The 23,708-nt window shown below is 35.7% G+C and overlaps 2 protein-coding genes across 4 annotated transcripts in view; both read left to right on the top strand.

Moving 5' to 3' along the window:
* Nucleotides 1-23,708, top strand: part of MAGI2 (membrane associated guanylate kinase, WW and PDZ domain containing 2) — a 1,365,890-nt gene that overhangs the window by 334,237 nt on the left and 1,007,945 nt on the right. The gene's annotated exons all lie outside the window — the stretch shown is intronic.
* On the top strand, nucleotides 20,085-20,569 carry LOC125080407 (60S ribosomal protein L23a). The gene has a single exon (XM_047694177.1). It carries the CDS (start codon nucleotides 20,094-20,096, stop codon nucleotides 20,562-20,564), a length of 471 nt encoding a protein of 156 aa, XP_047550133.1. The 5' UTR covers nucleotides 20,085-20,093; the 3' UTR covers nucleotides 20,565-20,569.

The following is a 23,708-nucleotide window of genomic DNA, read 5'->3' as shown; positions in this document are numbered from 1 at the left end:
ACAAGTAATAGATGACTGTATTTCAATTAGGCTCTCATCCCTAGTGTAGTCAGCTGTGGAATGATAAAAACATATTATGATTGTAACATTGAAAGCTCCACAAATTGGCCAGTATATATTTCCCATTTACAAATTAATTCTAAACTTTTATTTGTTATTTCAAATTAACAAAGTAAGTGTACTATTGAATACTCAGGGCAAACTGCTTTTTAGATTGTTCGAGGAGGAAGGTTTTGCCAGATTTTTTCTGGATTATTTTAAGTGTACTTTATAGAAGATGTTTGCAAGAAGTTATTTTAGGTATTCTGAACTATGTTCCTGCTGCAAAACAGTAAAAACTGATGGATAACTTACCTTTAAAATGTTTTCACATTCTGTATGGAGCTGTGAGCTGACAAAAATAACAATAATGATAAGAAACAAAATCTTTAGAGGTTATCAGTGCCCTTCAGCTAAAGGCCACTAGGAACACATCTAGATGGAGAAAGGGGAACCCTTCTACACTGTTGGTGGGAATGTATGCTGGTGCAGCCACTCTGGAAAACAGTATGGAAGTTCCTCAAAAAATTGAAAGTAGAGTTACCCTACCACCCAGCAATTGCACAATTGGGTATTTACCCAAAGATACAAATGTAGTAATCTGAAGGAGCACATGCACCCCCAATGCTTATAGCAGCAATGTCCACAATAGTCAAACTATGGAAAGAGCCTAGATATCCATCAACAGATGAATCAATAAAGAAGATGTGATACAAACACACACACACACACACACACACACACACACACACACACACTGGAATATTATACAGCCATCAAAAAGTGAAATCTTGCCATTTGCAATGATGTGGATAGAACTAGAGGGTATTATGCTAAGTGAAATAAGTCAATCAGAGAAAGACAATTATCATATGATCTCGCTGACATATAGAACTTGAGAAACAAGGTACAGGATCATGGGGGAGGAGAGCGAAAAATGAAAGGGGACAAAACCAGAGTGGGAGACAGACCATAAGAGACTCTTAATCTCAGGAAACAAACTGAGAGTTGCTGGAGAGGAGGGGGTGGGAGGGATGGGGTGGCTGGGTGATGGACATTGGAGAAGGTTTGTGCTATGGTGAGCACTGTGAATTGTGTAAGACTGATGAATCACAGACCTGTACCCCTGAAACAAATAATTCATTATATGTTAATAAAATGAAATAAAACATAAAAGGGGGGGGAGGAACACATCTGGAGTTAAGTAGGTTGGGACTTATTACCTATTGCATTGGGGTAGAACACTCGCCATGAGGAGCCATGGCTGTCTCAGTAGATGCTAGAAATAACCCACTATCTGGGCTTTGGTTAGATGATTTGGGGAGGGGTCTAATAGGTTTTCCTCTAGATTGAGTGCAATAAAAAAGTGAAAGTAGTTCTATGGTTGGTATCTCAATAAATCTTAGCTAGTGGGAATAGACTGGAAAGAGGAAAAAATAAGTCATTTACAATGTTAACAACGAGAAGGTGATGTTTTATATTATGTGAAATACATATTTCAATGTTTAGAAAAAATTGTGAGGTAGCTTTGTTTTGTTTCCCTTTATCATGGTTTCAGAGTAACAACGTCTGAGGTGGATATACTGTGGACTGTGTTCAGTAGGAGAATAACAAGGTTTAGCTATCAGTGCCACGTAGATAAGTAGATAACAGGGGTTGCTTCTCATTCCTTTCTCAAAGCTAAATCTAAAATGAAAACCAGAACTCAGAGTTAAACAAACGTGGAAATTGGCTTTCATCCAGAAGATTTCCACCAATATTTCACCAACTGGTAGCTGCACTTCCATTTTGATTGTCAGGTAAAGAACGTGAAAGGAAAAATGATGAGGGCCTTCTCAAGAATTTCTATCTGATCCGAGACGTATAATGTGACATCAAAGAGGTACCATGCTTCATGATTCACTCCCACAACACTTTACAGAAGGAGATGACCAGGAAACTGATTTGTCTCCATGTTGGCGTTGGGTGGAGGGGAGAAGAGAGTTCACTGAGAATTTGTGTGCGCAACCAGGTCTCACACTTGCTTGCAGCTCCCGCTCCCACTGTGTGTGTCACTGCAAAAACAACAGTAACAACACGCTTCAAGCCACAGGTGTAGGTTGAAGTGAAGTGGTTCTAGGTTGGCAGTGCTTCCCAGGCTCCCAGCAAAAGCAAATTTAAATCACTCTTGAGATAATTTAACTGTAACTAAAGCTTTAAATGTTTCAAAGTTCATGTCAAAAATAAAATGCACAGGGAAATAAGGATCCATGGGTGAGAACCAGTACCAACCAGTATAAATTAGTTATTAAATATTTGCAGAATATTTAGCAAAACTTAAAGTTAGATCAATCAAGGAACTTAGGACTCATGTCGCAATAAACATCAGGGTCCATAGCACAGGATCTCCTTCATGTTCTAACCTCTACCTCGCTTTTCAGCCTCACTTCTTTTCTGTAGATATAAGGGTAGATAAGTTCATGGAGTTCCCCAAATATTTTCTCATTGGTTTTCCTCTCCATACTTACATATCACATTTGTCATATTGTTTTATAAATCTGATTACATGTCTTTTTTCCTTGTTGAACTGTGAACTCTGTCGGTAAAGGAAAGAAGTCTCATTAATTATTCTTTATTTCCTGTCATTTCCGATTAGTACTTAATATAATATACAATTTGTATCAAAACCCTAAGGTTTGTCAAAATAATTTGAATTCTCCAACATTCATTTTATTCATGTTTTTAATCATGCCATCAGTTTTCTCTGTCCTTCAACCTTTTTTTCTCTTTGGATGAGTAATATGAAAAATTGGGAAAGTAATAACTTCCCTACAGGTTGAACATCCTGTTTTTAATGGACTTGAAAAGCACGAGTCTCCCAAAGTTAGCAACATTTGCCTGCCCAGACAGATATCATAGGAACGGAACATATTATTCCTGTTTTATATAACTTTTTGTGTTTTGCAGAATGTTTATTTTGTTTTGGTAATCTACATTTCCTGACAATGCTAATTAGAAAAGCATAAAAATACAAGAAAATTCTAAGACAGTTCTTAAGCTTAAATGAATCTTGTTAGCATAAAAGTACCAAAGCCTATACTAATATTATAGTTTGAAGTTAAAACTTAAGACTTTTATCTAGTACCAACTTATCTGAAAAAATTAAACAATTACTTAGTATTTATGTCTCGATATTTAGCGTAACAAGTTCAAAGCTAAGGCACACTAAAAAGCACCTCACAGTGAGATTTTCAGTAAGAAGGGAAAGTCATTTATTTTTCTGACTTAAAACATGCAGAGATTAAGAGTCAAATGCTATGTGGAGGGATAGGGTAACTGGGTGATGAGCATTAAGGAGGGCATTTGACGTAATGAGCACTGGGTGTTATATGAAACTGATGAATCACTAAACTCTACTTCTGAAACTAATAATGCAGTATATTTTAATTCAGTTTAAATTTAAAAAGTCAGATACTATGGACATAACAATACTCAATGTCAGAATGTTTTAGCATTTTTTTTTCTAAAGGTGCGTGTGTGTAATATTGTTTCAGTATCGTTCTTGTATCGTTTCAGTGCCTAGTTTGTGAAAAATAATCTTAATGTGTTTTCTAAGACTTTACCTACTTTATGTATCTGTTGTTCTGCTCTTTTACCATTCTGATCAGTGTTACTAGTAGAATTATTAGAGTAAGCTCTGGATTGTTGGTTTTATAGGTTAACCCACTAACAATTTATGAAATCACGAAGAAAGGGATAGGATGCTGCTTATTAAGATGCATTACAGAGACACACATATTCTACAACTTAAAATAAAGGACATACCAAGCAAAGACTCAAGCCCATGCTTTGACAGAATTTCCCCTTCATGCTTGGATAACTCTCCTAATAGGCCATCATGGTGGGACAGTTATATTTCATAGTTCAGACTACAGTGGAAAGGAATTTAATGTTTACTGAATTCTAAAAATCTTCTGCTGTTTCTATAGCACACACAGCCATGATCTTTCCTCAGTATATGCAGAATAAATGTATGTCTAAAACATGAAAATTGTTTTAAGATATTATTTAAGTAATTAATTTTATTAGAGACTCTTACAATACAGGGATTATGAGGGGTTTGAATAATTAACAGTGATACTAGATAATATAAAATGTATAATTCTAAACCTGTTCAAGTGGTATATGTAAATCTTGTATATGCTTATATATTTATTTCACAGAATTATATACTTCTATCAGTATTTTTCAGTATAACATAGGGCTTTCCCTAATTTAATTACTTCATGAAACACATACATGCATCATTGTATGCATATTATATACTCATACGTATTTGTGTATAGGCACTTACACACTTTGTTAGTCTAATACAGTTTATTGTCTTTGCATTTCAGTAATGTTAGGTCAGTTCATAAGGGACTATGTTGTATTTTTATTTTATATTTTCCTACATTGTTATAAAAGTTACAATTCCCTTTTATATAAGTATGTATTTATCATTTTATAGCTCTTCCTTGCTTTCCTTAACTTAATGAAGAATAATTTAATACATTATCCACATTGTGTCTTAATTTACACCATTTTATGGTAAAATGAGTGCATGTCTTTCAAGTTTCAATTGCTTGATTGATGTAACCTAAAATATATTAGATAGTTATATGGCAACTAATAACATGTCTTGCTGGCTAATACAGTAACTGTCATAACAAAAGCTTGACACCCACCTGTAAACTAACTGGTAAAATAGTCTCATTATGTTTTTATTCCTGTTTCCAAATGGGAGAATGTAAGGATAACCTCATTTTTTTCTGTCTTTTTAAAAACATATTCAAAATAATCACTTGGTAATACTGTACATTTTATTTTATTTAAGAAGAAAATGAAATGACCTTTTTCTTCTAGACTCTAGACAGAAGATCTCAGCTATCATTTCATGAAACACAACTGTATATTATGAAACATGCTGATTCTACTAAATACCTTTTTAGTGAGGTGCTACATTTCTTCTTTAGATATATAACTTTTAGAAAATATTTGGTTCCAACTTTAGATGATCAGAATTACAGAGTACCTTTATTTTTCTCTCACAATGCCTTAAAATAAATCTTGATAAGTAAGACTTTGGTACCTGCATCATTCAGTGGAAAGAGCTAGGTGAGCAAAGTGGAGTTCTTGTCTCAATTTTAAATCTTACTAGCTTTATGACCTTGAACAAGCTTTGCAAACTCTCCAACGTTTAGTTTCCTTATGTGTAAAATAAGAATCAAAATACTTATCCTTAGAACATTTTCAGGCTTTCTTGGGTTCTAAATATTCTTACTTTTGAAAAATACGAGTTGTTAGAGCTGCCATAACAAAGCACTACAGCCTGGGTGGCTCAAACAACAGTAATTCATTTCCTCACAATTCTGGAGGCTTAGAAGTCCAAGATCAATATATGTCTGCAGAGTTATTGTCGTTTGAAAGTTGTTCTCCTTGGCCTGTAGATGACTGTCTTTTTCCAGTCTTATCATGATGTTCCCTCTGTTTCTGTGTCCCAATGTCCTCTTTGAATGAAGAAAGACACCAGTCACATTAGATTCAGGCCCACTCAGTGGCCTCATTGAAGTTCTAAAAATCTTTAAAGGCCTTATTTCCAAACACAAACACATTCTGAGGTACTGGGGATTAAGACTTCAATATATAAATGGGGGCAGGGGTCACAATTCATCCCATAACACCACTCCATATCAAATCAAACATATTAATTAATTATTTTGAAATATATTTGAATTGATTATATATTCATAGGAAGTTGCAAATATAGTACTGAGAGAACCTGTGTATTTGTGTATCTTTTACCTAATTTCCCCCAATAGTTGTATCTTACATAATTATAGCACAGTACCAAAGCTAGCAATTTAACATTGGTACATGTTAGATTGTGTATTGTTTTACTTTATTTTATTACTTGTATAGATTCATATAAACATCATAATCAAAATACCAAGCTGTTCCATCATCACAGACTTCTCCCTTATGCTACTTTTTCATAATCATGCCCATTTCTTTCCCTCCCCGCCCCCCATCCCACCCAACTACTGCTAACCCCTGACAACCAATAATCTGTTTTCTATCTCTACAACTTGGAAAGATCTTATAGATATTATACTTTAAAAATGAAAATGAGTGAAAAAAGTCAGTCTCAAAAGGTCATATACTGGGGCACCTAGGTGGCTCAGTGGGTTAAAGCCTCTGCCTTCTGTCATGATCCCAGGGTCCTGGGATATAATCCCACATCAGGCTCTCTGTTTAGCAGGGAGCCTGCTTCCCCCCTCTCTCTCTGCATACTGCTCTGCCTACTTGTGATCTCTGTCTGTCAAATAAATAAATAAAATTGTTTTTAAAAATGTCATATACTATGTGATTCCATTTATTTAACATTCATGAAATGACAGTTATAAATATTTTAAATAAATATTTAAAATTTTGAGGCCTAATTTATACATAATAGAATGTACCAGTTTTAAGCATACACTTAAATGAGTTTAAATATATGTGTATATCTATATATATGTAACCAGCACCCTACTTAAGATGTAGAACATTCCAGTCACCTCCAAAAGTTCTTTTGGATTCTTTGATAGGCAAACTGTACCCCTACCCCAGGAAACCCATCAATATATATTATATTTACTTTGATATAAATGATATCATACAATAAAAACCTTTTGTGAATCGCTTCATTTGTTCAGTATAATGCTTTTGAAATTCATCCATCAGTTGCTGAGAAGTCTTCCTTGTGTAAATATACACAATTCATGTACCCAGTGTTCTGCTGACACATATTTGGGTTTTTCCAATTTGGAGATATCATGAATAAAATTACTATTAACATTCAGCTACAAGTCTTTTATGGACACTTATTTTCTTGATTTTTCTTGGGTAAATAAGGAGTGGCAAATACATATATGCATTTTTAGGAAACTATCAAACTGCTTTTCAAAGTGGTTGTAACCATTTTGCCATATAGCAGTAATATATGAAATTTCCAGTTGCCCCATATCCTTGCCAACATTTCAAGTTTTTTATTGTTGTCTTTATTTTAAATTTTAGCCATTCTATAGGATATATATAGTAGTAATTCACTGTAATTTAAGCTTGCATTTCTCTAATGGCTAATGATTTGTAGCATCTTTTCATGTGCTTAATGACCATTCATTTTCAGTTATATTTTTTGGTGAAGTGCCTGTTAAGATCTTTTGCTAAATTTTAAAATCCAGTTGTTTATCTCATTAAGTTGTAAACATTCCTTATGTATTGTGGATACAAGCCCCTTCTCACATTTCAAAATTGTGAATATTTTATTCCAGTCTGTGTCTTGCTTTTTTCATTTTCTTAATACCATCTTTTGAAGAACAAAAGCTTTTCATGGTAGGGAAATTTAATTTAGCAATTTTTTTCTTTCATGCTTACGTTTTTTTGGGGTCCTGACACAGAAATTTTTGTTTACCAGGATTGTGAGGATTTTCTCCTATGACTCATTCTGGAAGATTTATAATTTTAACTTCTACAGTTAGATTTGAGATCCATTTCAAATTAATATTTGTCCATGGAATGATTTAGGAACTATGGGTTTTGTTTTTGGTTTTACATACAGATATTTAATTATTCCAGCAATATTTGTTGAAAAAAATCATCTTTTTCCTGTTGAATTAACTTGGCAATATATTAAAAACCAATTGAACATATGTCAGTCTTTTCTAGAATCTGTTATGTCCCATTTATATACTTGCCTTTGGTAATGTTTATCTAGATAAAGGCATGCCCTCATATTAAAAACAATATTTCTAAGCTCAAGAGATGACCTCAAAATTAGATATTATTTATATTAATGTGGTAGTAATTGTACATTTCCTGAAACAAAATGAACTTTTATAATTACTCAAGCGTATTTTTAATATAGTCATATTATATTTATTCATATTATATTTATTAATTTTGATCTAGCTGATTCCCATTACAAATATGAGCAACAATTAGAAATTGAAATTAGTAAATACGAGATAATGGAAACTTGAGATGAAATAGAGTTTTGATAATGGCCATGTTTTGACAGTGATTTGATACATTCTTATTTAAGGACTCAGTAGCATATAAAGATATGCTTTAAGAAACAGGCTTATAACTCTAGAAAACAAAATGGTAGTTGCCAGAGGGGAGAGACCTGGGGAGATAGGCAAAATAGATGAAGGATATTAAGAGGTATAGCTTTCTAGTTATAGATAAATAAGTAACAGTGTTGAAAAGTACAACATAGGGGAATACAGTCAATAATATTCTAATAATTTTGTATGATAACAGATGTTAACTATACTTATTAGGGTAGCATTTCTTAATGTATATAATTGTCAAATCACTATGCTGTACACCTAAAACTAATGTTATATTTCAACTATACTTTGATTAAAAATGAAAAACACACATAAAAATATATACACCCAATAAACAAATTAATAAAATGAAGATATAGTTTTGAAAAATTTACAAAATCCAGAATTATTTAATGCAAAAATAACTTGGACAAATAAATGTTAAAATAAATACATAGTGCATGTAAGTCTGCTGTCACATTCCACATTAGAAATAGATTGTTCATCTCTAAGAAATAGTGTCAAAGAAAGAAAAGAAATAGTGTTAGTCAAAGAAAGGAAAATGAGCCCTTAACTGTATTTCTGGGTATAGCAGTAACTTTTCAAGAAGAAATGATCAACTTGCTTGTAATTAAAAAAGAGAGAGAGAGAGAGATTATGAGACACTGAATTAGAATTTATTTCATTGCAAAAACTATCTATTTAGAAGTGAAATAAATTGTTTACATCTTTACAAATGAAAATCTTTAATAAATTCTGTATCCATTCTGTATCTTTACACCCTTGACTTCTTTTATTGAACCATTTATTAGCCAACTCATCATATTCTCTTTTAGATTTCTAACTGTGAGTTCATTGCATGTATCTATATGGAACACAACTACATGAGCTCTCACCATATATATTTTTGTTGAAATAATTGGAAATTATTCCATTTGCTTGCATAAAACACAAATAATTGTTTGACAAAGTTTTTGATTCAAATGTTTTCTCAAAACCAAAATTAAAGTATATTTTCTTATATAATTTATAGCATTATGAATGGGGTTTCAATTACAATCTTTTTAATATATGTATTTATGTTTAGAAAAATAAGTAATTAGGGCAGGGACTAGCTGGGTGGCTCAGTTGGTTGAGCATCCAAGTCTTCATTTTGGCTCAGGTCATGATCTCAGGATCATGAGATCAAGCCCCTACATTAGGTTCCATGCTCAGTGCAGAGTCTGCCTGAGATCCTCTCCCTCTGCCCCTTCTGCTTTATGCATGCACATACTCTCTCTTTCTCTAAAATAAATAAAATAAAATAAATCTTAAAAAGAAAAAGGGAAAATAAATAATGATCTAAATGGAATCAGAAATTTTATATTATTTGAATGGAAATGTCTTCTAAATTTAAAAAAATCTACTTTATTAATTAAAATCATGAAAAATTTTATTTTATGACTAGATATATATCCTATTTTATATATTTTTGATTATCTTAACCATCTTTGAGCTAAATTACTATACACCTTATGATGTTGATTGGAACAATTCTTTATGCCTTTACCTATTTTTAGAAAGACTGCATAAAAGGCAATTCATGAGTTTCTGATATTTTAATTTACTAATATGATAGTGTTGTCATGTTAAAAAGGTTTATGTGACATCAGGCAGCTATTTTACTAATGCCAGGTAGATAAACCTCTAATTTTTCAAGTAGTATAAGGGCCAGCTCCAGAGCCATATAATATGAATCATATCAGACTGTTAGTAGATTTTTGTTGCTTTTTCTTCCAAATGTCTCATGAAGCAAGAATTCAGTTTATGGTAGAACAATAATAATTCACCTTAAATTCCAGGGCAGTATCACTTTTTCTTCTTTTCTTTTTTCATTCTAGGAATATAGTAATTCCAAAATGGCCATGTGATTTGAGAGTAGATATTCCAAAACAAATACTTTATAAAAAGAATTACATGCTTCTCAATTTATTATGTGTCAAAAAACATCTGTAGAGGTGATTATTTCCCTTGTAATAAGCCTAGTAGGGGCAATTGCAGAACTTTAAATATCTAAGTGGTAATCATTAAGGTTTACATTTAGGATATCACTCAACTTGACAATCTGCCCTAGACAGCTACTGAGAGCCCTAATTCCTTATTAGGAAATTCATCTTTCTTGAAGTTAATATAAGATGAGATAGTTAAATCTGGGAAAGCTGCCAGTTGTTGTTGCTATATTATTATTTTTTGTATTTGAAAGTACTAATGAAGCAGATTTTCTGCCACCACCAAGGCTGAGGATGAGTGGCTTTTTATTGTGTGCTGCTGGTCAGTATTGCCTTGTTCACATTGACCTGCTGCCATTTTGGTCATGCACTGGCTAATTGACAAGTGAGACAGCTGGAATTGAATATTTAGTTATAACTCCCTGGAGAAGGTAACTTGTGTATGTTTTATAACTTCAGTTATAATTCTACTCCACCCCAAAAATTGTGCATGATTATATTTGCCTTCCTAATAAGGAGGCTCTATCTTTAAGCATTTGGGAAAAACAAAACAAAACAAGACAAAAAAACCCAGAAATTACATGGGCTTCAAAATGGGAGGTCTAGAAAAAAGGCTGATAGAATTGAGAGGAGAAGTGACAAAATGACCTGAGCCAATTTGATATATTAGAAACTAGGAAATTTTTGTGGTAAATATTAGAATTTGTATGGAGGACAATGCAAGCTGTGTGTCTTCTCAACCACAGCCTGGATACCAGGTGGATTTTTACATTGAAATGTAATTTGGAGGATCATTAAATTACATTTGAATTGAAAGGTCAGTTTCAAGCAAACATATCAACATTATCAAGCAGGAAAAAAGAGAGAAAGAAGAAAGAAAGAAAGAAAGAAAGAAAGAAAGAAAGAAAGAAAGAAAGAAAGAAAGAATAGAGCAGTTGCACAACATCCTCAGCCTTTAAGCTCTGTGAAAGCTCTCTGCTTAAAAGTTCACACCTTGGAGGATTCAGTAGCTTTATGTTAACAATCACTATTCAGAGTTGGCATGTGGACATAAGAATAGCAAGGAACTAGGATAGGTGTGTCTCAATGTATCATTTATTTTGTAAGCTCTTGCAGACCGATTGTTTTATAAAATACAATAAAGAATGAATTACTAGAGAAATTTTAAAAATACAAGTGCCTGGTGGCTTTTGTTGTTATGTTTGTTTTGCTATTAGATTTAAAGCTCAAGGATGAAATTATCCTGGCAAATTACTATAAATATTTCCTACTCTCAATTTCTGAACAGTATTAGTTTACTGATCTAGAAGATTCAGAGCCTTGTTTCAAGTGTATTTAGGCTACTGGGCCAAATTATTATGCGCTATCTTGTAATGACAAAGACACTACAATTTTTCTAACCACCTGTTATTATCCTGAACACTCTTTATTTTGCCAAAAGAAATTTATTTTATAGTTCTTATGCTAATTAAGGACACTCCACAATAGGTTTGAAAACAATATTGAAATCCCTAAGTAATCTCCTCTGGAGTGTTGAGTCTTGATTACTGTACTTTTTTTTTTTTAGATTTTATTTATTAGAGAGAGAGTGAGCAAGAGAGGAAGAGAACAATCAGAGGGAGAGGGAGAAGCAGACTCCCCACTGAGCAGGGAGCCCATGATGGGGCTCAATCCCATCAATACCGGGCTTGATGGCCAGACTCCAGGATCATGACCCGAGCCAAAGGCAGATGCTTAACGTACTGAGGCACCCAGGCGCCCCTTCGTTACTGTATTTTAACACTAATTGTCCCTGAGTATCAATTAAAGCATGCTTATACACCTTACACACACACACATACACATAACAAACTTTATTCTATTTTAACAAAAATTTCAAAATGTATTATTAAAAACAACAAAAGGTCAGAACCAAAATGATTATTTGAATTGAGTTTAAAGAAACGCTTCCTTCACTTCAGTGGTCAAATGGTATGAAATCTCTAAGAAACATAAGGCTGTATACCTCCCTTGCATTAAATAAAGTTAAATCTCAAAGCACATTTTCCATTAGTCCATTATCTTCTGTACATTTCCAGTGTAGATAATACACGAAAGTTCTGTATCCAAGATTGTTTTACCAATACGGATACAAAGACTGGAGCAGAAACAAAAGAGTTCTGTAGATTGAACAGATCTAAGAATATCCTTTAGCCAGACCTTGTAAACCTGGACTTGTGGTTCAGATATCTCCTGGCTTTTAGTATTTTTCATGAAACCATTTTTTTTTTTAGAATTCATATACTTAATAAATTTTTGTCTTTTCTTGCAGTGATTACTCATAATAATTTCTTACAGTGAAAAAACTAACTACACCCAGCTGTAGTCTGTTTTTACCCAAAAGTTCTTTCGACCTATAGAAATGTTACAGTGATTCCAGATTTTAGAAAATTAAAAAATTATTTTTTTGGCTGGCTACAGGTAATAATAAATGACAAATTAAGTTCCTACATTCTTGACTATATGCTTACTACTTTGAATATTAAATATATTCTTTAGAAACTCTTTCCTTTGACTAATGTCCTTTACTGCAGGCTTAATTTTAATAATAGATCCTCTGAAAGCTACAGATAGACTATTTTTACTTCAATAGTTTTTTATTAATTATTTTTATTAATATATAATGTATTACTTGCCCCAGGGATACAGGTCTGTGAATCATCAGGCTTACATATTTCACAGCACTAACACATACCCTCTCCAATGTCCATAACCCAACCACCCTCTACCTACGCCCCTCCCCCCAGCAACCCTCAGTTTGTTTTGTGAGATTAAGAGACTCATGTTTTGTCTCCCTCCCGATCCCATCTTGTTGCATTTTTTCCTTCCCTACCCCCCAAATGCCCCACGTTGCCTCTCAAATTCCTCATATCAGGGAGATCCAATGATAATTGTCCTTCTCTGATTGACTTATTTCACTAAGCATAATACCCTCTAGTTCCATCCACGTCGTTACAAATGGCAAAATTTCATTTCCTTTGATGGCTGCATAGTATTCAATTGTGTGTGTGTGTGTGTGTGTGTGTGTGTGTGTGTGTGTGTGTGTATGTATCACATCTTCTTTATCCGTTCATCTGTTGTTGGTCATCCAGGTTCTTTCCATAGTTTGGTTATTATGAACATTGCTGCTATAAACATTTGGGTGCCCATGTGCCTTCAGATCATTACATTTGTATCTTTAGTGTAAATACCCAGTAGTGCGATTACTGGGTCATAGGGTAGCTCTACTTTCAACTTTTTGAGGAACCTCCATGCTGTTTTCCAGAGTGGCTGCCCCAGCTTGCATTCCCACCAACAATGTAGGAGGGTTCCCCTTTCTCCGCATCCTCGCCAGCATCTGTCATTTCCTGACTTGTTAATTTTAGCCATTCTGACTGGTGTGAGGTGGTACCTCATTGTGGTTTTGATTTGTATTTCCCTGAGGCCGAGTGATATGGAGCACTTTTTCATGTATCTGTTGGCCTCTGGATGTCTTCTTTGCAGAAATTTCTGTTCATGTCCTCTGCCCATTTCTTGGATTATTTGTTCTTTGGGTGTTGAGTTTGACAGTTGATTTTGGATACTAGCTCTTTATCTGATACATCATTTGCAAATATCTTCTCCCATTCTGTCAGTTGTCTTTTGGTTTTGTTGACTGTTTCCTTCGCTGTGCAAAAGCTTTTGGTCTTGATGAAGTCCCAGTAGTTCATTTTTTCCCTTTGCTTCCCTTGCCTTTGGCGATGTTTCTAGGAAGAAATTACTGCGGCTGAGGTCGAAGAGGTTGCTGCCTGTGTTCTCCTCAAGGATTTTGGTGGATTCCTATCTCCCATTGAGGTCTTTCATCCATTTGGAGTCTATTTTTGTGTGTGGTGTAAGGAAATCATCCAGTTTCATTCTTCTGCATGTGGCTGTCCAATTTTCCCAACACCATTTGTTGAAGAGAGACTTTTTTCCATTGGACATTCTTTCCTGCTTTATCAAAGCTTATTTGACCATAGAGTTGAGGATCTACTTCTGGGCTATCTGTTCTGTTCCATTGATCTATGTGTCTTTTTTTGTGCCAGTACCATACTGTCTTGATGATGACAGCTTTTTAGAGCTTGAAGTCTGGAATTGTGATGCCACCAACCTTGGCTTGCTTTTTCAACATTCCTCTGGCTATTCAGGGTCTTTTCTGGTTCCATATAAACTTTAGGATTATTTGTTCCATTTCTTTGAAAAAAAAAAAATGGATGTTATTTTGATAGAGATTGCATGAAATGTATAGATTGCATTAAGTAGCAGAGACATTTTTGCAATATTTTCCAATCCATGAGCATGGAGCATTTTTCCATTTCTTTGTGTCTTCCTCGATTTCTTTCATGAGTACTTTATAGTTTTCTGAGTACAGATTCTTTTCCTCTTTGGTTAGGTTTATTCCTAGGCATCTTGTGCTTTTGAGTGCAATTGTAAATGGGATCATTCCTTAATTTCTCTTTCTTCTGTTTTGCTATTGGTGTACAGAAATGCAACTGATATCTGTGCATTGATTTTATATCCTGACACTACTGAATTCCTGTATAAGTTCTAGCAGTTTTGGAGTGGAGTCTTTTGGGTTTTCCCCATAAAGTATCATATCTTCAAAGACTGATGACCAAAAACTTTGACCTCTTCTTTGCCGATTCGGATTCCTTTTATTTGTTTTTGTTGTCTGATTGCTGAGGTTAGGACTTCTCGTCCTATATTGAATAGCAGTGGTGATGGTGGACATCCCTGCCATGTTCCTGACCTAGGGGAAAAGCTCTCAGTTTTTCTCGATTGAGAATGATATTCTCTTTGGTTTCTTCATAGATGGCTTTGATGATATTGAGGTATGTACCCCCTGTCCCTACACTTTGAAGAGTTTTGATCAAGAAAGGATGCTGTACCTTGTCAAATGCATTTTCAGCATCTATTGAGAGTATCATATGGTTCTTGTTCTTTCTTTTATTAATATATTGTATCATATTGATTGCTTGCTTTGCGGATATTGAACCAACCTTGCAGCCCTGGAATAAATTCCCCTGAGTCATGGTGAATAATCATTTTAATGTAGTGTTGGATCCTATTGACTAGTATTTTGGTGAGAATTTTTGCATCCATGTTTATCAAGGATATTGGTTTATAATTCTCCTTTTTGATGGGGTCTTTGGTTTTAGGATCAAGGTAATGCTGGCCTCATAAAATGAGTTTGAAAGTTTTCCTTCCATTTCTGTTTTTTGGAACAGTTTCAGGAGAATAGGTATTAATTCTTCTTTAAATGCTTGGTAGAATTCCCCTGGGAAGCCATCTGGCCCTGGGCTCTTGTTTGTTGGGAGACTTTTGATTACTGCTTCAATCTCCTTACTGGTTATGGGTCTGTTCAGGTTTTCTATTTCTTCCTGGTTCAGTTGTGGTAGTTTATAGGTCTCTAGGAATGCTTCCATTTCTTCCAGATTGTCAAATTTGCTGGCGTACAGTTGCACATAATATGTTCTTATAATTGTTTGTATTTCTTTGGTGTTGGTTGTGATGTCTCTTCTTTCATTCATGATTTTATTTATTTGAGTCCTTTCTCTTTTCTTTTTGATCAGTCTGGCCAGGGGTTTATCCATTTATTAATTCTTTCAAAGAACCACCTCCTAGTTTCATTGGTTTCTTCTACTGTTCTTTTGTTTTCTATTTCATTGATTTCTACTCTGATCTTTATTATTTCTCTTCTGCTGGGTATTCTCTGCTGTTCTTTTTCCAGCTCCTTTAGGTGCAAGGTTAGGTTGTATATTTGAGGGCTTTCCTGTTTCTTGAGAAAGGCTTGTATTGCTATATACTTTCCTCTCAGGCCTCCTTTGTTGTGTTCCACAGATTTTGAACAGTTGTGTTTTCATTATCATTTGTTTCCATGATTTTTTTTCAATTCTTCTTTAATTTCCTGGTTGACCCATTCATTCTTTAGAAGGATGCTCTTTAGCCTCTGTGTATTTGAGTTCTTTCCAAGTTTCCTCTTGTGATTGAGTTCTAGCATTGTGCATTGTGGTCTGAAAATATGCAGGGAATGATCCCAGTCTTTGGTACTGGTTGAGACCTGATTTGTGACCCAGAATGTGATCTATTCTGGAGAAGGTTCCATGTGTACTAGAGAAGAATGTGTATTCTGCTGCTTTGGGATGGAATATTCTGAATAGATCTGTGATGTCCATCTGGTCCAGTATGTCATTTAAGGCCTTTGTTTCCTTGTAGATCTTTGGCTTGGATGATCTGTCCATTTCAGTGAGGGGGTGTTAACATCCTACTATTATTGTATTATTCTCGATGTGTTTCTTTGATTTTGTTATTAATTGGTTTATATAGTTGGCTTCTCCCATATTAGGGGCATAGATATTTAAAATTTTTAGATCTTCTTGTTGGATGGACCCTTTGAGTATGATATAGTGTCCTTCCTTATCTCTTATTATAGTCTTTGGCTTAAAATCTAATTGGTCTGATATAAGGATTGCCACCCCAGCTTTCTTTTGATGTCCATTAGCATGGTAAATTGTTTTCCACCCCCTCACTTTAAATCTGGAGGTGTCTTTGGTTCTAAAATGAGTTTCCTGTAGACAGCATATTGATCGGTTTGTTTTTTTTTTTTAATTCATACTGATACCCTGTGTCTTTTAATTGGGCCATTTAGTCCATTTACATTCAGGTTAACTATTGAAAGATATGAATTTAGTGCCATTGTATTGCCTACAATACAATGTTACTATTACTGTATATTGTCTCTGTTCCTTTCTGATCTGTTACTTTTAGGCTCTCTCTTTGCTTAGAGGACCCCTTTCAATATTTCCTGTACAGCTGGTTTGGTGTTTACAAATTCTTTTAGTTTTTGTTTGTCCTGGAAGCTTTTTATCTCTCTTTCATTTTCAATGATAGCCTAGCTGGATATAGTATTCTTGGCTGCATGTTTTTCTCATTTAGTGCTCTGAATATATTATGCCAATTCTTTCTGGCCTGCCAGGTCTCTGTGGATAAGTCTGCTGCCAATCTAATATTTTTACCATTGTATGTTACAGACTTCTTGACCCAGGCTGCTTTCAGGATTTTCTCTTTGTCACTAAGATTTGTAAATTTTACTATTAGATGGTGGGGTGTGGACCTATCCTTATTGATTTTGAGGGGGATTCTTTGCACCTTCTGGATTTTGATGCTCATTCCCTTTGCCATATTAGGGAAATTCTCTACAATAATTCTCTCCAATATACCTTCTGTCCCCCTCTCTCTTTTTCTTCTGGAATCCCAATTATTCTAATATTGTTTTGTCTTACAGTATCACTTATCTCTCGAATTCTCCCCGCATGGTCCAGTAGTTGTTTGTCTCTCTTTTGCTCAGCTTCTTTATTCTCCATCATTTGGTCTTCTATATCACTAATTCTCTCCTCTGCCTCATTTATTCTAGCAGTAGGAGCCTCCCTTTTTTATTGCACCTCATCAATAACTTTTTTTATTTCAACTTGGTTAGATTTTAGTTCTTTTATTTCTCCAGAAAGGGTTTCTCTATTATCTTCCATGCCTTTTCCAAGCCCAGCTAGCACCTTGAGAATCGTCATTCTGACCTCTAGTTCTGACATATTACCAATGTCCATATTGATTAGGTCCCTAGGTGTCGGTACTGCCTCTTGTTCTTTTATTGTGGTGAGTTTTTCCACCTTGTCATTTTATTCAGATATGAATATATGAACAAGAGAATAAAATACTAAAAGTGTGGCAAAGACCCCAGAAAAATGTATGCTAATGAAGTCAGAAGAGACCCAAAACAAGAGGGAGAAGAAAAGGGGTAAAAGAAATTTAAAATATAAATACAAATATAAATATATATATACATATATTTTTTTTCATGAGTCTTATATATATAGGACTGGTGAATATAACAGAGCCACCCACTTGATTTTGGGTTTATTCTGGTCCCTTCAAAGAAACTACCTCCCAAAATTTTAAAGAAAGAAAAAAATATATATATATACACATACACACACAAAAATAAGGGTAAACACGATGAAGGGATGGGATATGACTGTAATGATAAAAATGAAAAAAAATTCTCAAAAGAATTGATAAGATGAGTTAAAAAAAAAAAAGAGAGAGAGAGGAGAGAATGTGCTCAGGCTGGAGACTAGAAGAAAGCCTGTGCTACCTTTAGGGTATATTTTTATCTATGAGAAGAAATTGTATCCCAAAATTTTAAAGCAAAAAATAAAACCCTGTATGTATATAAATGATAAGGTAAATACAATGAAGGGATAAAATATGACTATAACAATGAAGGTTTAAAAAGATTTTTTTTAAAGATTTTATTTATTTATTTGACAGAGAGAAATCACAAGTAAGCAGAGAGGCAGGCAGAGAGAGAGGAGGAAGCAGGCTCCCTGCTGAGCAGAAAGCCTGACGTGGGGCTCGAACCCAGGACCTGGGATCATGACCTGAGCCGAAGGCAGCGGCTTTAACCCACTGAGCCACCCAGGCGCCCCTAAAAAGATTTTTTTTTAAAGATTTTATTTATTTATTTGACAGAGAGATCACAAGCAGGCAGAGAGAGAGGAGGAAGCAGGCTCCCTGCTGAGCAAAGAGCCCGATGTGGGGCTCGATTCCAGGACTCTGAGATCATGACCTGAGCCGAAGGCAGCGGCTTAACCCACTGAGCCACCCAGGCGCCCCTTAAAAAGATTTTTTAAAGAAAGGTATTATTATGTAAACTAGTTAAAAACGTTAAAAGACAAAAGAGGAAATATTAAAAAAATAGAATAAGAAAAAAATAAAATTAAAAAAATTTAACTTTTCAAGACTAAATTGTCATGGGGAAAAAGCCATAACTTCTTTGCTTTGCTTTCTCCTAGCTCTGAAATTCCACAGTTCTCATTGATCAGTGAACTTGGTCTTGGCTGGATGTTCTTGCTGACCTTCTCGGGGAGAGGCTTGTTTCAGTGATTCTCACATGTCTTTGCCTGAGGCAGAATTGCAGCACCCTTGCCAGGGGCCAGTCTAAGAAATCTGCTCGGGTTCACTCTTGGGAGCTTTTGTTCCCTGAATGCTTTCCATAAAGCTCTAGAGGAGGAGAATGAAAATGGCAACTTCCCGATCTCTTGCACTGGAGGAGTGGAGAGCTCGAGGCCACACTCCTCAGTGTGCCCTCAGAGATAAGCAGTCAATCACTCCCATCTCCCTGGTCTCTGGCCACACTCTTAGCTCACCCAGCCTGTGACCAAGTGTTTCTGTCTCTGGCGCACAGCCTCGTTTGGTGTCTACAAACCTAGCAGATTCCTGCCATGCATCCCTGTGCCACTCTCCTGGAGGAGAAAGGAAGGGGTTCTCTCTGGATATGCCACTTGTGGAGTCCCTGCTCGAAGAGCAGTGGTCTGACTGTGGATCACGGTTTAAGGTAACCCCGATCTAAAATCTCACTCCTCGGCTCTGTCTCTGTAGTGAGCTTCCTCACTCTGCTACCTCGGATCTGTGCCACACTCAGACACCCTAATCTTTTTGTGGCCCTGCGGGACCTGAGACTACACTGTCCCTGTGAGGGCTCCACCCCTGCTTAGCCACTGGAGTGATGTCCCTCAGTGGAGCAGACTTCTAAAAGTTCTGATTTTGTGCTCCACTGCTCCATCGCTTGCCAGAAGCTGACCCCTCCTGCCATGGTCTATCTTCCCTTTGTTTAGGATTCACTTCTCCGTACGTCCTGCCTTTCAGAAAGTGGTCGATTTTCTGTTCCTAGAATTGCTGCTCTTCTTCTCTTCTATCTCCTGTTGAGTTTGTAGGCGTTCAGAATGGTTTGATAACTATCTAGCTGAATTCCTAGAACCTGATGTCATTTCAGTCTGCTACTCCTCCGCCATCTTGCTTCTCCCTCCCCTCCAAGAGTTTTATGTATTTTAAAAATTTAACACTTGAGCCTTTTACGAAGATGGCGCCGAAAGCTAAGAAGGAAGCCCCTGCCCCTCCCAAAGCCGAAGCCAAAGCAAAGGCTTTGAAGGCCAAGAAAGCGGTGCTGAAAGGCGTCCACAGTCACAAAAAAAAGAAGATCCGCACATCACCTACGTTCCGACGACCCAAGACTCTGCGTCTCCGAAGGCAGCCCAAATACCCTCGAAAGAGCGCCCCCAGGAGAAACAAGCTTGATCACTATGCCATCATCAAGTTCCCCCTGACTACTGAGTCAGCCATGAAGAAAATAGAAGACAACAACACACTTGTGTTCATTGTGGATGTCAAGGCCAACAAGCACCAGATCAAACAGGCTGTGAAGAAGCTCTATGACATTGATGTAGCCAAGGTCAACACCTTAATCAGGCCTGATGGAGAGAAGAAGGCATACGTTCGGCTGGCCCCTGACTATGATGCTTTGGATGTTGCCAACAAAATTGGGATCATCTAAACTGAGTCCAGCTGGCTAAATCTAAATACAGTTTTTTCATGATAAAAAAAAAAAAAAAAAAAAAAATTTAACACTTGATACTAGATTGATAGTTGAGAAATAAATTTAAACTTAAAGTTGATGCTCCACTTTCAGAACGTTTATGTGCCCTATAATCTTATGTTGATTGAAATCAAGAGAATTATAGAGAATATTTGCTTAGCAAATACTGTTTTAAAGCATGAAAATTTACATACTAAAAATAATTGCATTTGGCATCTTTTTTTCTTTGTGATGATTCACTATATCAAAAGCTTTTACTTTTACTAATATAAATTTCAGCTGAGGCCTAAAATGATGTATTAGAGTTCGTGCCATCATTTTTTGGTACTTTCTTGTAATATGACAATATGATTGCATATTAGTTAATACTCTATACAGTTTCATGCCTTGTGTGAATACATCACAGATAGTAAGGATATTTTAATTTTATATTTGATGGTTCTTTTCTGTGTGTTGATTGTTAAAGATGAAATTTGTGATGATAGATCTAAATCAATTTTAATATAACATTTACACGATACTTATGCAATCATCATATACCTTAACTTCAAACAAAGTTTTTGTCACAAAAATGTGATGTATACCATTTTTTATTTTTAATAGACTAAACTGAGTATACATTTTACATAAGGAAGCCAAAACAGTAAATATTTTTTTTATAAAGACACCTTTAATCAAGACATAAAACTTGACCTCAAGATGCCACTAATTATCCATTGTGACTGAAATGTAATGAGTCAGCAAAATTTATAAAATCTGCTAATTGCCTTTCATGGTCATGGATATTAATCTGCCTCTTAATATAAATAAGTCATGGAGCACGTTAAACATTTAAGGTAGAAAAATTAGGCATTTTTGAGACATAATGGGAATTTTTTTTTTAAGATTTTATTTATTTATTTGACAGACAGAGATCACAAGTAGGTAGAGAGGCAGGCAGAGAGAGAGAGAGAGGAAAGCAGGCTCCCCGCTGAGCAGAGAGCCCGATGTGGGACTCGATCCCAGGACCCTGAGATCATGACCTGAGCCGAAGGCAGCGGCTTAACCCACTGAGCCAAACAGGTGCCCTACATAATGGGATCTTATTATAGTGTTGTGCTATTACTGGTTTATAGACTCTCCAGAAGTGCTTTTTATTTTCATCCATTTGTTTGTCAATGAGCAAGTACCTATTGAATACCTACTAGGTGTCAGAATCTGCTCCCTCATGGAACTTACATCCTAACAACTTAAACAATACACAGGTAAATATATAACATAATTTAGGTGGTGGAAACAGAAAAGGAGAACAGTGAATGTTGACAGTGGGGTTGTGGGAGATAAGCAAGTTGAGACAGGGCGAGGAGTAATATTTGAGCAGAGATATGAACCACATAAAATAGGGAAAGGGAAGGTAACTCTAAACATGTTCATTTAAAAATGAGGGATAGGGACGCCTGGGTGGCTCAGTTGGTTAAGCCGCTGCCTTAGGCTCAGGTCATGATCCCAGCGTCCTGGGATCGAGTCCCACATCGGGCTCCTTGTTCTGTGGGGAGCCTGCTTCTCCCTCTGCCTCTGCCTGCCACTCTGTCTGCCTGTGCTCTCTCTCTCTCTCTCTCTCTGACAAATAAATAAATAAAATATTTTTTAAAAAATTAAAAAAAATAAAAAAGAGGGATAGATTTGTTGCAGCTCCTTGGTGATTTGTATCACACTTATAAAGAACATGATTGCTATCTCTAACTTTTAGCATGCTGATAAGGTGATAGTTGTTTAGAAAGAATGGTAGTGATTTATTGAGATTCCGTTTCTGAGAGCCACTTGTGAAGGTAATCAGTGATAAGTTCCATATCAGTATTCTAGGCTTTTGCAATTTTATCATGGACTGTGACAATATATTTGCATACAAATTATCCTGCAGTGTTGTATATAAATAATCCAAGTCATATAAATTGAAAAGCATCATCCTAAAAGAGATTTGGGGGAACTTTATTTTCAAAGAGAATTCTGGGATTTTTGTTCTAGTGTCTTCACTATTGACTGATTTTAAGTGGAACATAAGATCAATTGTTTGAGAAGGATATGCCATAATACCACTCATATCAGTAGATTCTGTCTCCTTTTACCTCCTTGTTTGCTCTTTCATCCAACATGTAATTGATTCCACATAGTCTGCCACGTTACCATGCCCCTACAAACAAAACAAAGTATCTTCTTGTCCCAGCAATCTATTCTCTGTCAATGTTGCTATCATTTTCTCACTCAGCTGGAAATCTTGGTGCATCTTTGATTCTTCCTTGGCCAAATCCACATCATTTCAGTCAACAATTCTTGCCCATTCGTGTTTTGTTTTCTCAAGAATTAAGCTCAGCGAGTGCCTGGGTGGGTTAGTGGGACTCTTGATTTTGGTTCAGGTCATGATCTCAGAGTCCTGGGATCCAATCAAGCCCCATGTTGGGGCTCAGCAGGGACTTTGCTTCAGAGTCTTTTCCCCTGCCCCTCCCTCCACTCATGCTTGTACACTGTACACTCACTCTCTCTCTCTGCTTCTCTTTCTCTCAAATAAATAAATAAGTCTTAAGAAAAAAAAAAAGAATTTGGGGCACATGCGTGGCTCAGTTAGTTAAGCATCTACCTTTGGCTCAGGTAATGATCCCAGGGTCCTGGCATTCAGCCCTGTACTGGGTTTCTTGCCCAGTGAGGAACCTGCTTCTCCCTCCCCACCCCATCCCACCCCTGGCTCCTGCTCTCTCTCTTGCACTCTCTCCCTCACATAAATAAATAAAACCTTTAAAAAAAATTAAGTTCAACATTTTGTATTAAAATCTAGAGTCTGAACTTGAAGCAGAGCTTCAGAGCTTTCTTTAGGCCCAGGACCATGGAAGATGTGACATACTTCTCTCAGCAGGACTGGCTCATCCTCAGACATCAGGAGGCATATAATTCATATGTAAAATAACCACATAATTCTCATAGATCTCCTTTGGGGATATGCTCTCTTGTGTGTGCATTCTTCTCCCTTCTAGTTGCTTATTAGCATGGCAGAGATATTGTTTGGCACAGAATGAAGAAACCTCAGGAAATGTTGCAGTTTTGTTGTATGTTTAGCCAAGTCAATTAATC

The sequence above is a fragment of the Lutra lutra genome, chromosome 11 (genome assembly GCF_902655055.1).
Source record: "Lutra lutra chromosome 11, mLutLut1.2, whole genome shotgun sequence".
In the NCBI taxonomy this organism is placed as follows: domain Eukaryota; kingdom Metazoa; phylum Chordata; class Mammalia; order Carnivora; family Mustelidae; genus Lutra; species Lutra lutra.
This window is presented reverse-complemented; position numbering and strand designations above follow the sequence as displayed.